This window comes from Xiphophorus hellerii, chromosome 22, assembly GCF_003331165.1.
Source record: "Xiphophorus hellerii strain 12219 chromosome 22, Xiphophorus_hellerii-4.1, whole genome shotgun sequence".
In the NCBI taxonomy this organism is placed as follows: Eukaryota; Metazoa; Chordata; class Actinopteri; order Cyprinodontiformes; family Poeciliidae; genus Xiphophorus; species Xiphophorus hellerii.
Window position 1 is genome coordinate 27960261 of NC_045693.1, and position 13142 is coordinate 27973402.

At 39.9% G+C, this 13142-nt stretch overlaps 1 protein-coding gene across 1 annotated transcript in view; it reads right to left on the reverse strand.

Annotated features, from left to right (window-relative positions):
* Window positions 1-313: 313 nt before the first annotated feature.
* LOC116713405 (ankyrin repeat and sterile alpha motif domain-containing protein 1B-like) overlaps window positions 314-13142 on the reverse strand; it is a 41999-nt gene continuing 29170 nt past the window's right edge. Inside the window, exons 7-8 of the mRNA XM_032553548.1 lie at window positions 7468-7473; window positions 314-476 (exon numbers count right to left, since the gene is read on the reverse strand). Of these exons, the coding sequence (XP_032409439.1) occupies window positions 314-476; window positions 7468-7473 (169 nt within the window). The remainder of the gene's footprint in view (window positions 477-7467; window positions 7474-13142) is intronic.

Sequence of the window (13142 nt, forward strand, 5' to 3'; positions counted from 1 at the left end):
TCAATAATCAATTGTATATAATTCAAAAACAGTGTAATAGAATTTACATGTACAATCATACTACCCTGTCTCCTTTCACTAACTTATGTCGCAAGTTCTAAGATAGATTTTTAGGGAGGCAGATTCAACTCACACCCAGTTGGAGATGGGTCTTGGCAACAGAAATATCCCGAGTCTTGGTCAGAGTCTTTGTCCTTAGATGGAAAAATCCTCCTTAGAATAGATGCAAAGCAGAGCGGGTCCAAATCCTTCGAAAACCCAGCTCTTTTATCCTTCCGGGACCTTTGTCTTTTCTCCAAGTCTGTTGCAGCCGTTAGCGATCGTTGGGTGGAGGCAGGGTCGATGGTAGAATCAGGAACCGGGGCTGTGGCAATCGGATCTTGTCCTTTTCTTGGCGGCGCGGAGTCTTGACTTTCCCGTGGTTCCGAGCTGCGGACCTCTGCTGTCTCTCAATCTGCTTATCTATGTTGTCTCTCCTTCGACGCCGCGGATCAAGAACAGTTGGTTCCTCTTTTCAGCCTGTTTTTATACTTTTCACGTCCATTTGTGTGTATGTGGAGTTTGCTTTACTATTTTTTTTTCTGAACTTCTGCTTTGTCTCCCCCATCTGTGTGTGTGGGACCTTGGTTTACTATTTTTTTATTTAACTTCTGCTTTGTTTTTCTGGAAAGTCCCGTCTCTCCCAGCTTGCGACACTTCCTGTCAGCAGGGCTTCACCCATCATGCTGACTTTAACGTACTGCATTCCTCTCTTTTCTATAACTCACTATATTATCTATTACAACTTATTAAACACATTCAACCTGTGTTAAACCCATTTGAATTGATTTCAAATCATCACAACTTGATATTCATTAACAATTAATCACATCTCTCACTTATTATAAATCATCAACCATAATCATTACATAGTTAAATCATCACAAATCATTAATCAGAGATACTTTGCAGAAAGTTATTGAGTGATTACTTATATTCATGTTACCAATTGTATTCATACATATTCAACTTAATTAACTTTTAATCAAACCACAAGACTGCTTATTTTCTCTCAGGCCTTCGTGCACCTTTTCTGCATGCACCCGGAAAGATCTCACACCCCATGCCAGTTTTCTTGACAGAGGAAAAGTCTGGTTGTTGGTTGTGTTTGATACCATCTTCTTCCACCACATGCCAGTGCGCCTTTTGGAAAAACACTTTACCCAAAGTTGTCCACTGATGTGTGTACGCAGCGTAAAGCTCTTCTTTTATCAGTTCTAGTGGTCTTTGAGAAAGGCCCGATAGGAAAGTGGGTTGTGAGAGTGGGAGGAGACATGGCAAAGGTCAACAGGCCGGGACTCGAACCTGTGACCGACTAAGTTCTCTGTACACAGGTTGCATGTGTCACCAATGCATCTCTGCAGCGCCAGAGAAAAAACTGTTGTTTGATCTGTGCAGGCCACAGCAGCACCTGTCATATGTTTTCAAATCCAAGCTGCAGGAGGAGTTTATGTAAGTGATGAGACTTCAGCTATGTCCATCGACTTCTCCACATTCTATGGCCTTTTCTCTTCATGTGTGTTTTGTAAGTTCCTCATGTTCTCTTCACTAAAGAATTCTCAGTACCATTCGCCTTCCAGTTACTTGCCTCTGGGTCCACTGCAACAGGATAATCTGACTAGACAACCTATAACTTATTCAACACTATTGACCATCTTAAGCATATTTACTAAAACACAGGAACAAGATGTTACGTTAGCTATGTTTCTGAGACTTTATAAAAACAGTCGTTCCTGTTTTTATAAAACCTCACAGAACCATGAGGTGAACTGACTGAGTTTTCTTTTATTTATACCTTACCGTTCATTATCTGTTTACAAAACGTTACATTGGTGGCATTCAATGACAAACCCATAACCAAGCTACTGTATTTGTAATACATAGTTGGTAGTCAGATATACAATGGTCATAAATAGAAGAGAATCAACAATAATGGATATTCAAGACTTGGTCAGCACTTATTTGCATTCTTTCAGCCTTGTATTCATTTAGAAAAAACACATTATATATTCAAGAAAAAAACTTTATTTCACATCTTGCCTTTTGTATATGTCTTTCTTGAGATCAAAGCAGAAACAAAGTCAAATTCCATTTTTGTGCTAAACTTGAATAAATCTGATTCTGATTTTGAGATTAAACCCACACTAAGTGGGTTGAGACTTAACCGACACTGGTTAAGACACATTAAGTCGTAACCAGACTAAGTTCCTCAGTCTGGTTCTGAAAGGTATTAGATTTAAATTAATGCAAATACAAATAATAAGCTAACTTATCAACATTTACTCAACAAAGCAAATTGAAATGTGTACTATATATTTTGTGTGATGAGACTTTAATAAAATTATGTTTGTTTTGCTCTGTGGGGATTTTTGAGTTGACAATTTTGGCAACATGTTGCATCGTGTCATCAGTGACTGGATTGAAGTTTGCTGGATTTATGTGTTTGCTGATTCGCTCTTGGGAGAAAGAGAATGAAAATGGAGCAGAGTACACAAACAGATGGAGGACGGTGATTGTAGCTAAGTGGAGAGCCGACATCTGCTCTTATCTTTCTGGAGAGATACTTGGCCTTTTCTCAAGAGGGTCCCACTCCCCCCTGGGCCAACCACTGACTCCTTCCTGAGTCAATTGCCCAATCAGACAGAAGGACAGCAGGTCCTCAGTCAATTACAAATCAAACTGTATTATCAGTTTTACATTATTTCTAAAAGGATTTCTGTTGAATCTAAATAAGACAGTTAGCAGCAGAAGATGATGGTCGGAAAATCACAAAGAAATTAAAACCGAGGAATTAAATATATATAACACAGAGGGCAAGAGAAAAAAACTCCTTTAAAATAAAGAATGGTACAGTATCTGTGCATCTAGCAGGGAACCCCAGACATCACTCTTCCTCTGCGATTCAAGCCCTGACATGGTCCCTCCAGTGGGTTCTAAGTCTTCCCTGGGGTCTCCTCCCAGTGGGCGAAAACCTAGAAGACCTGCATACATGACATCCTGATCAGATGTCCAAAACACCTCAGCTGACATCGTATTACACCAAATTCACATTTTGCATGTTTGCATGTACTTCCATTTGGGTTTCTATTGCTTCTAAAAACTGTCCAAGCACTTAAAAACAAACATCCAGGCATTTTATTAATGTTTTTTGGTGCACAAAAAATTTGCCTTTTCAAAAACGTTCAGAATGTAACATCACAAGAGGTCAAAGGATTGAGCCCCCATTGCAAGACCTCTAGCAAGGCTAACAGTGCTGGTGTGTGGCAGCCTGGCCTCTCTCTGACTGGGGCTACAATCCAGCAGCTTTTCACCCTCAGTGTCTGAATGACTGAGTTCTAGGTAAAGAGTCTCTGAGTGTCCAGAAAACGCTCTAGAGCAGCGGTCCCCAACCTTTTTAGTCGTGAAGGACCGCGAAGCCCTTCGCAATTTTGCTGTGGACCGGGGGGGGGGAGTTCGCGCGCGCAGTACTCCGATGTTGTTTTGTTACTCATTCTGCTGCAAGTTGGCTCAATTTTGACGCGCAAGACGTAACCGGTGAAATCCGGTTTAGGATTTTCAAAATAAAACATCCGGAAGTAGTTCATTATTTCTTGCACAGCCCGGTACCAATTGGTCCGCGGCCCGGTACCGGTCTGCGGTCCGGTGGTTGGGGACCACTGCTCTAGAGCACTTTCTGGACATAAGATCAGGGCATTATCATTTTTAAAATACTTTAAAATGTCATTTGGTGAAACAACATAATTAGGCATTTAAAATATCTTGTTTACCAAAATACACTGCTTGTATTTTTTTTAAGAAATATAAAGTGATTCATTACTATCAGTGAAAACCTTTTATTTTGCATCATGTTGACATCAAAGCCAAAAAAAGACAATAAAATCTTTGCTTAATGTCTGAAAATGGATTCTTTTTCACGCCGTGCAGGGAGGTGTGAGGAGTTACCACAATGGCTTTGATATTAGTTAACGTCAGGCTCTGAGTAGGATGAATGGAGGAGCATTAGCTCTGTGTTTATTAATGGTTTGGAACAAAAGAGCTGAAAAGTTGCTATGCAGCATGCTTTATTTTATTTTTCTCCTCTGTACAGATTTTTTTTTCTGTTAAATTTTTCCTCCTTAATAAGCCCGTCTCAAAGGGGCCAGTTTGCAGTTCTGTCATCATCTAAACTCTAGAATTGCAAGCATAAAGATTATGAATACAAAAGCAGAATAATTTATAAAATCATTTATATGCATTTGAGGTTTCTGACAGTTTGAATATGTAAAAACCTAGAGTGATTTATGCGGCATGGTGAAACGAGATCAGCGTTGTGGACTTCCAGGAAGAAGATTTCATTAAATTGTTGTGATCTTGACCAGCTTCCATGTCCTTGGTGAAGGAAAACATGCTAGAGCATGATACTGCCACTACCATGTTACATGTTGGGAATAAGTTCAGATATATACAGCTCAGAACATTTTTTTATTAATTAGGTGACTTCTAAAGCAGATTGAATTTTATTAAATGGAGTCAGAGTAAATGAGGCTGAATACAAAAATACTTATTTCTTCCATTATTTATCTTTTAAAAACAAATCAAAGCAAAAAAAAAAAAAGACAATTCACAATCTGGTTCTTCACAGTATACTGCTTTGTGTCAGCCTGGCTATTGCCTACCTCCACTCAATTTCCATCTCCCTCCACTGCTCCAGCTGGGTGATCTTCCATTCTTTTGAATTCCTTCTGGTAAAATTTCTACCTGGCCAATCAGGGAACAGAAGGAGAAATCATGAACGATGAAGTTGCTTTTCTGCCTGTTACCAATGGCAGCGGAGGAACAAAGCCGTTCCGTCTGTGTTGGTCATTGAATTAACATCAAAAGTCGCCTCGGTTGGCTCAAGACTTCTTTCTTCACAATGGAGGATGGTTGTCTACACACGTCATTCACAAACCTTAGCGATTGGGTAAAATTTCAAGTTTCAACAGAGTCCATGCCTCCAGGAAATATTGAATAATGATTCAATATTTGGAAGACATCAACTTCTTCCGTTTGCTGATTGATTCGGTAGAAATTTTAGCAGATGGAATTCAAATGAATAGGAGAAAACCCAGATGGAGCGGTGAAGGGAGCTGAGAATCGAGCGGAATTGTGAAGCACAAAGCAACGGCAGAACAAGAGGCTGGTTCTTACCAGGCTAGTTTTGTGTTTGTTGAACACATAAAACTCCAAAAGATACATTAAAGTTTAAATAATGAGACAAAATCTGAAATATTAAATAGTTTCTTATATATTTTCATCCATTTGCATTCATTGCTGAAATAAGAAAAACCTGGAAAAACAGCAAGATGCTAGCAAGAAGGTAAAGCAAGATGCTCAAAACCTGAATCAGTTTGTTTTAACTGGAGGTGTGCCCATCAGTCAGCCTCTGATCATAATCGGCCGATTTCCGTGAAAAAGTGTATGATCGGTGATCGCCAATCACTGTCTCTTGATGCCGATTACCAAAACCGATCACATTTATCTTTGCAGCCTGCATGTGCAGCTGATCTCCTTTTTCCTTCACACTGTGGAAGCGCGCAGCAACAAATCCTGTTGTGTGGAGCTTTAACGCTCTGAGAAGGAATGGGGACGTTTGTGTGTTGCGGCAAAAATATTATATCGGGGGTGAAGCATGTCAAAATGCATCAACACAACGAATCTAATATGGTATTTAAAAAACAAGCACTTGACAGACTTTGGCTACATCGTGGCTCACTGTAAGAAAAAAAAAGGACATCCGGAGTGGCCAGATAGCAGGTGAAGCAGTGCACAACTATCAAACTCACCCGGATTAGCATCATTGGTCAGAAAGCTAAACAAATAACCTGAAAATAATTTAAAAATTCGACCTGGCGGTTTAAGACGCTGGTTCTGTTCTCAATGTTGGACTGCCGCTACATTCTACTGGCTGCTCTGGGGGAAATCTTTTATGAAGTATGAAGATATGATTTTATCATAAACACAATGAAACAGATTAATCACATCACTGCTCTCATGCCACCAAACTATTGTGGCTCCAGTTGACTTTCAGCACATTTCTGCCTTCCTTGATTTCACTTTATGTTTAAGACTCTTAACAAGCTCACATTTTGGTACGGAGGCCGGGGTTTGCTGCTCATGCTGTGAAAGCATTGTTAAACCTGGTTAACGGCCAGGGGAAAAGTTTATTATAAAACAGTGGTTAAACTTGAATTTGTGTTGTAAAGATAATGTCATAGTTCCAAAAGAGTTTTACTTTTGTTAAACACTTTAATGGTGAAACCATGAATATTTACAATGTGGACATGGGCCCTTGATTTTCAGGCAGAGGGCTTGATCAAAACGGTCCAAATAAAACTTCTTTTAAACTGTTTGTGTTGTAGAAAGTTTTACAAATCACTTTTATTCTTTTAGATGGAAGGCTTTCAAGGACAACCGACAGTCACAGCAGGCACCACAGGGATAATTGCTTTGTCCCACCACTTTTAAAAGTGATTTTTTTTACCCTGTTTTCTCACTAATAATGAAAGTGATGATGACGTAGACCCAGTTTCAACTCAGTTCATGTTCTCAAGCATAACGCTTAAGAAACGCCGAGACCTTGGATAACATTTCCGACGACTAATCTGGGTTTGAGTCACGGAAATAAATCATAGAAATCCTGTTTTAGGGCTTAACTGTACCAGGCAGGTTGGGAATCTATTCCATCTCAGATTAATTCATCGTCCATTGTTTCAGTAAGCGAAGCGAATCGATGGGTTTTGCCAATTGTTACACTCCTGAGGCACAAAAGATATGGATCTAAGCAGATAATTAGCCGCTACTCAAAGCTGCAGGGCAGCAAATAATAACAAATTACACGTCGGTCATGGCTGTACACACACACATGTTTACATGGCTTCCTTTGTAGGGACTTTCCATTGACATCCATTCATTTCTACAGCCTAAACCTTACCCTTATCCTAACCTTAACCATTACGTACCTAACCCTAACCAAAACTCAATTCACTCAACCGCAGTAATAATTCTAACCCCTGGCCCCAAAATAGTGTTTCCTTGGTCCCCAAGGTATTACAAACAAACACGCACACAATAGAAAAGAGTTTGCTGAGCTGAGCATAAAGGAAATACACTGCCTGGCCAAAAAAAAAGTCGCCACCAAAAAATGGTCACACTCTCTAATATTTTGTTGGACCGCCTTTAGCTTTGATTACAGCCCGCATTCGCTGTGGCATTGTTTCAATAAGCTTCTGCAGTGTCACAAGATTTTTTTCCATCCAGTGTTGCATTAATCTTTCACCAAGATCTTGTATTGATGATGGGAGAGTCTGACCACTGCGCAAAGCCTTCTCCAGCACATCCCAAAGATTCTCAATGGGGTTAAGGTCTGGACTCTGTGGTGGCCAATCCATGTGTGAAAAAGATGTCTCATGCTCCCTGAACCACTCTTTCACAATGTGAGTCCCATGAATCCTGGCATTGTTATCTTGGAATATGCCCATTCCATTTGGGAAGACAAAATCCATTGATGGAATAACCTGGTCATTCAGTATATTCAGGTAGTCAGCTGACCTCATTCTTTGGGCACACAATGTTGCTGAACCTAGACCTGACCAACTGCAGCAACCCCAGATCATAGCACTGCCCCCACAGGCTTGTACAGTAGGCACTAGGCATGATGGGTGCATCACTTCACCTGCCTCTCTTCTTACCCTGATGCGCCCATCATTCTGGAACAGGGTAAATCTGGACTCATCAGACCACATGACCCTCTTCCATTCCTCCAGAGTCCAATCTTTATGCTCCCTAGCAAACTGAAGCCTTTTTTTCTGGTTAGCCTTACTGATTAGAGGTTTTCTTACGGCTACACACCTGTTCAATCCCAACCCCTTGAGTTCCCTTCGCATTGTGCATGTGGAAATGCTTTTGCGTTCACAATTAAACATACTGCTGAGTTCTGCTGTTGTTTTTCTTCGATTTCATTGACCAAAGGTTTAAGTACTCGCCGATCACGATCATTCAGGATTTTTTTCCGACCACATTTCTTCCTGGAAGACGATGGTTCCCCACCATCCTTCCAGTTTTTAATGATGCGTTAGACAGTTCTTAACCCATTTCTAGTAGTTTTCTGCAATCTCCTTAGATGTTTGCTCTGCTTGATGCATGCCAATGATTTGACCCTTCTCAAACAGACTAACGTCTTTTCCACGACCACAGGATGTGTCTTTTGCCATGGTTGTTTAAGAAATGAGGAGTTACTCATTGCATCAGCTGGGGTTAAATAACTTGTTGCCAGCTGAAAGATAATCGCCTATGCAGTACTTATCCAATAGGAGGCTTGTTTTTGCTTAGTTAAATCCAGGTGGCGACTTTTTTTTTGGCCAGGCAGTGTACATAAAGCTAACTTACGTGGATATAGAAACATAAACATAGACTGAAGTCCCCGAAAAGACATATCTAGATTCTCTTTTTTGAATATAATTTAAATGTGTTCTGTTTATTTTATTATTTTTTAATGTTTTTTTATTTGCTAGAGGCAAGTAAATAATTAACATGTTACAGTGAACCCTCGCTATAACGTGGTTCACCTTTCATGGCCTCGCTGCTTTGCAGATTGTTTTGTGCAATTTTCTTTTTACAGTGCATTGTATTCTGCGTCCTGAACAGTCTCCGTGCTTTTTCTCTACCTGTGTGCCAATAACGTTACGGTATTTAAATATACGCAATGTAGCTTGGCAAATTTTGGTAAATGTTTGCCCAGAAGAAAAAAGTTCGACAACAACTACCGATAACTATGTTCTTCTCTAGAAAAAACACACCTGCTCTACAGGCTTCAGAAGAAAAAGCCACTAGAGAGCGGAGTCAGGCCGCATCGTCACAGTGAGAGGAACAGTGAAATACGCGAGTCACAATTTGTCCTACTGTACTTCGTATTGATGATTAAAATGATTATTTTACTGTAGTTATTTGTAAGAAAATGTTATATTTGTTTAAATAATGCTTGATAACAGGTTTTGTTCTTTGGTTTCAATGTAGAGTATTTAATTAATTATGCTGTATAATAATTGTAAAAAATAAAGGTAACTTCTAGATTTCGCCTATCACGGGTTCTTATCGGAACGCAACCCCCGCGAAAAATGAGAGTTCACTGTATATCCAATAGCACTTAAAGACATGGCTAATATGCAATGCTAGCCCCTAGAATGACCTTTTGAGCAGTAAAGCAAGGTGTTTGCAAATAAACAAAATGAAAAGTAATACTTTCAATATTATCTTGTAACTCAGAGGTTTGCATACATTTATTAAGTATGTGGTAAGATTGTTGTTTAAACTGTGGAACTTGGGTCAAAACATTTGGAAAATGACCAAGAGGAATTTTGGAGCTCCAGTGTTTTCATGAGGGAATCCTTCAGATTTTTCCATATTGTTACATGAGGAAGCATGTAACATTAAACATTTAATACATCCAGAGCTGTGGCTCTAATTAACTTAATTTATGTGACTTACTGCATACAAACCTGACACAGCCACAGGTTTTTCCATAAACATCTCTATAAACTTTTTTTCTATAAACTTCTCTCTCAATTTCTTTCTGCCATTTAGAAAAAATAAATAATATAGTCATTTTAGCTGACCCAAGGCAGAAAGGTTTAGGTGTTTTTATGTCGTCTTGTGGCAGTTTTACAGCGCCACTGATGGGCCTGGCTGACCTACTCCATCACTCTTTGTGGAGATGCATCCTGTTGTGTGGACATTTTTTTTTTTTTTTAATGGTTTACAAACATGATAAATGATAAATACAGAATGTGTATCAGACACACATTCAGTAGTTTGTAATTACAGCCAAATAAACTAAAAGTAAAGGAAAAAATAAATTCCCTTGAACAGCTTTCCATAACATTTAATGAATATCTTATTTATATTGTTGGCCAAAAATGTTTTGACATTGAAAAATAAACCCTTTTTTTATCATTTCAATACATAGAAATAGTGTTTTTAGAATTCTAAATGTGTAGACAAATGCAGAAAACATAATACCATAACTAATGAGAATAAATAAATGGAGTCAATTTATCACAAACACATCCTGTTTTCTATAAGTTCCCACACCAACTCGTCTGTCCAGTCTTTCCTCACAGATGCAGATCAGCTCTCCTTGTGTTGCTCCAAGGGAATGGACTCTCTAATGTGTCTATTCTGTATACTTAAGCTCTACAGCAATCTGCAGTAGTGCTGTTCTGGCTTGTTTATTGGCCAAAGCCCGGCCTTCTCCTCCCTCAGCTCTTAGTGTGTTCATGCTCTGGGGCCTCTCCATCCTCTTTCTGAATATTTGCTCAGACCTACGTTATCGACGCCTCAGCTTTGCCAGCGTTCCCTCTGGACGGCAGAGCTCAGCGCTACACACTGCTGCTGCTGCTCATTTCCTTCCTCTGGCACTGAACGCAGCCCTCGGAGCCTGGGCACTGCATGTCTCTATGTCTGAATTAGTAAGCCTGACACACAACACACACACCCACACGCGCGCACAGGCCCCTTTCCATATAGCTATTGATTAGAGATTGATTGACCGGCTCCTTGTTATAGGATCTGAGGATGAGGCCCACAGCCAGGCCAGGGAAACTTGCTGACTCGTTCGACATGAACAAATAAAGTGACAGTTTGGACACACACATACACACCCCTGCCTACACACACACACTCAGTTGATGAGTTGTGTGTTCTGGCAACCTGAGGCCATTTTGAATGAGAGGGACCTTGTTGTGTTGAGTAGTGCTGACATCTGCAACTTTACCTACAAATTTTCGGTAGAACGGACACACAAAGGCGGTTTTACAAAAGCTGGTTTGTGTTTCTTTCCTAAAGTTTTTATCTGAAGTGTATATCAGAATCATTAACTGGACATAACTTCAATTACTTAAAAAAAATGTACAAGTGATAAGCTGAAATATTGATTAATGCTTTTTCAAAAAGTGATACATTTATTGAAATCACCTGAGATTTATAAAGAAGACATATATTCCTCAATAAGTTGAATTCAGCTGCTTTTAAATAGTGTATTAGGATATGAAGATATTAAAACACAAGATGATGTGATTGGGAATCATATCAAAGGTTATTATTTGTATAAATCGGTGCATTATTTGTCTCAGACTGTAATGTATGGGACCCTAAATCTCTGTTTTTTCAGGTCCACACACAAGCACAAATATGGAGTTTTCTCAAATCTCCTCTTTGGTTAGAGTTTTATAAACAATTGTGCTTAGTCATATGAAACAGTCAACTAAAAGAAAGATTATTTTATTATTTCTAACCTTCACTGGGCATTATGTTGAGTTTCTCGTGTGGATGAAAGACCAAAAACACAAAAAACGATATTTGTTTTCCTAGATATTTGGCTATGTTTGGAGAGCCTTAGCTTTAGTCCATGGGAAAAAAATGTGTGTAATGTTTGCTATGTCTGCCATCTCTGTTATTTCAGTGGTAAACTTAAAGATGTGCCACTAAAAATCGTAGAGGCAAATGAGTCATGAACTATTGCATCATTTCCATCGGTCCTTTAGCTTTAACATTTTTACTTCTCTTCAGAGTAATGACTTTGTGTTTGTTGGGGTTTGAATAAATCAGATTGGACAGTGAATTAGGTCCAGAAAGATGAAACATTTCCTGAAATTATCCTGTTGTGAAAGATGGAATGATCCCATTAAGGAAGGTTTGCCTGTGGGATTGTTACCCCATTAACAAGCAATTAGTTTTGCTTTCCTTGACCTTAAAGGTCGACAGACTCATTCAGCCTACCCTCACCAGGGTCGCCTCCTCCGTCCGATCTAATTGGTCACAGGGCAGGAAGTGGCAGTCAGCTGGCTCATCAGCTGTGGAGTTTAATTGGTGGATAGGACAGGTGGCAGGCAGCCAACCAGAGAGGTCAGGGATAATGATTGTGTGCAGTGTCGCTGGTCCAGGTGGGAATTGATGGAAAGTAATCTGATATTTGATTAGTTTGTAAAAATAAAGGGAGGGCAGTGATCAGAAACTCACACATTCACCAAACATTCAGCATAGACACAGAAACACACACAGTCCTGCTCCTTTGAGGCCGGGTAGACAGATGGGAGGTTGATGCTAATAGGACACACGGCTAAATGGGCTAATGGACTGTTCCCAAGGAAACCAAAGGACCATGCGTGTGTGTAAGAAGACAAACAGCAAAATAGATTGGCAGTGCACTGCAGTTACTGTTTGCATAATTTGTGTGGTTAAAGGACTGGCAGGTTTACAGGTCTGTGGACTGTCTGCCCACTGTGGACCATTTGTGAGAGAGAGCGAGCGATGTGGTCAACGGATGTGTGCCTGTTGAAATCCTCTAAATCAAACTGTCAAGGCGATAACAAGAACCACCTGCAGCTTTTACTAGCAGACACACAAGAGCCTGGGATCTCACACAGAAGATGTGTGTGTAAAGCAGTAAATTTATTCTTAGTTTCTTGGCGTGCGGATGACCAAGACTTTAACTGGCTGACAAAGCAAATTCTTTTTGCTTTTTTGATGATTTTTTGAAGATATAAGAATTATTGCTCTTTAACTCTATTGGTTCCAGAAGCTGAGTGTAAAGATATGTATGGGAACCAGCAGAACATATGAAGCATGTCAAACACTGGCATGCTTTAGAATTGGAAAACTTGCATGTGTTACTGCAGAGTTTGCTGTGTGGAGTGCTCCAGATTAGCTCCAGCTGCAAATTATGTGAAGAAAGAAACAGAGGAGCTGAGGTCAGGAACACTCACACCCAGAGATTTCTTCTTTCTGTTGCGCTGGATATATTCTGGCTCCTGGAGATGGATGGATGACTGCTGTCTGGTCTGGACAGTGATGATGGTTAATGTGATATGGTGCATTAGATGAGCTCTGAAAGCACTCTTTGTTTTCCCCTTTTAAGTTTTGTCTTTGTGTCTTTGTGTTCACCTCGTTCTGTCGACAGCTGTTGATTTTGCAGAGTGGGTTGCCACTAAACTGAGGTTATGTTGAAGGAGTTAACATCTGAGAGGCAACTGGTTCAGTTTGTGTTAGTGCTCCCCAGAAACACAGATCTCTGAGATTTACAGAAATCC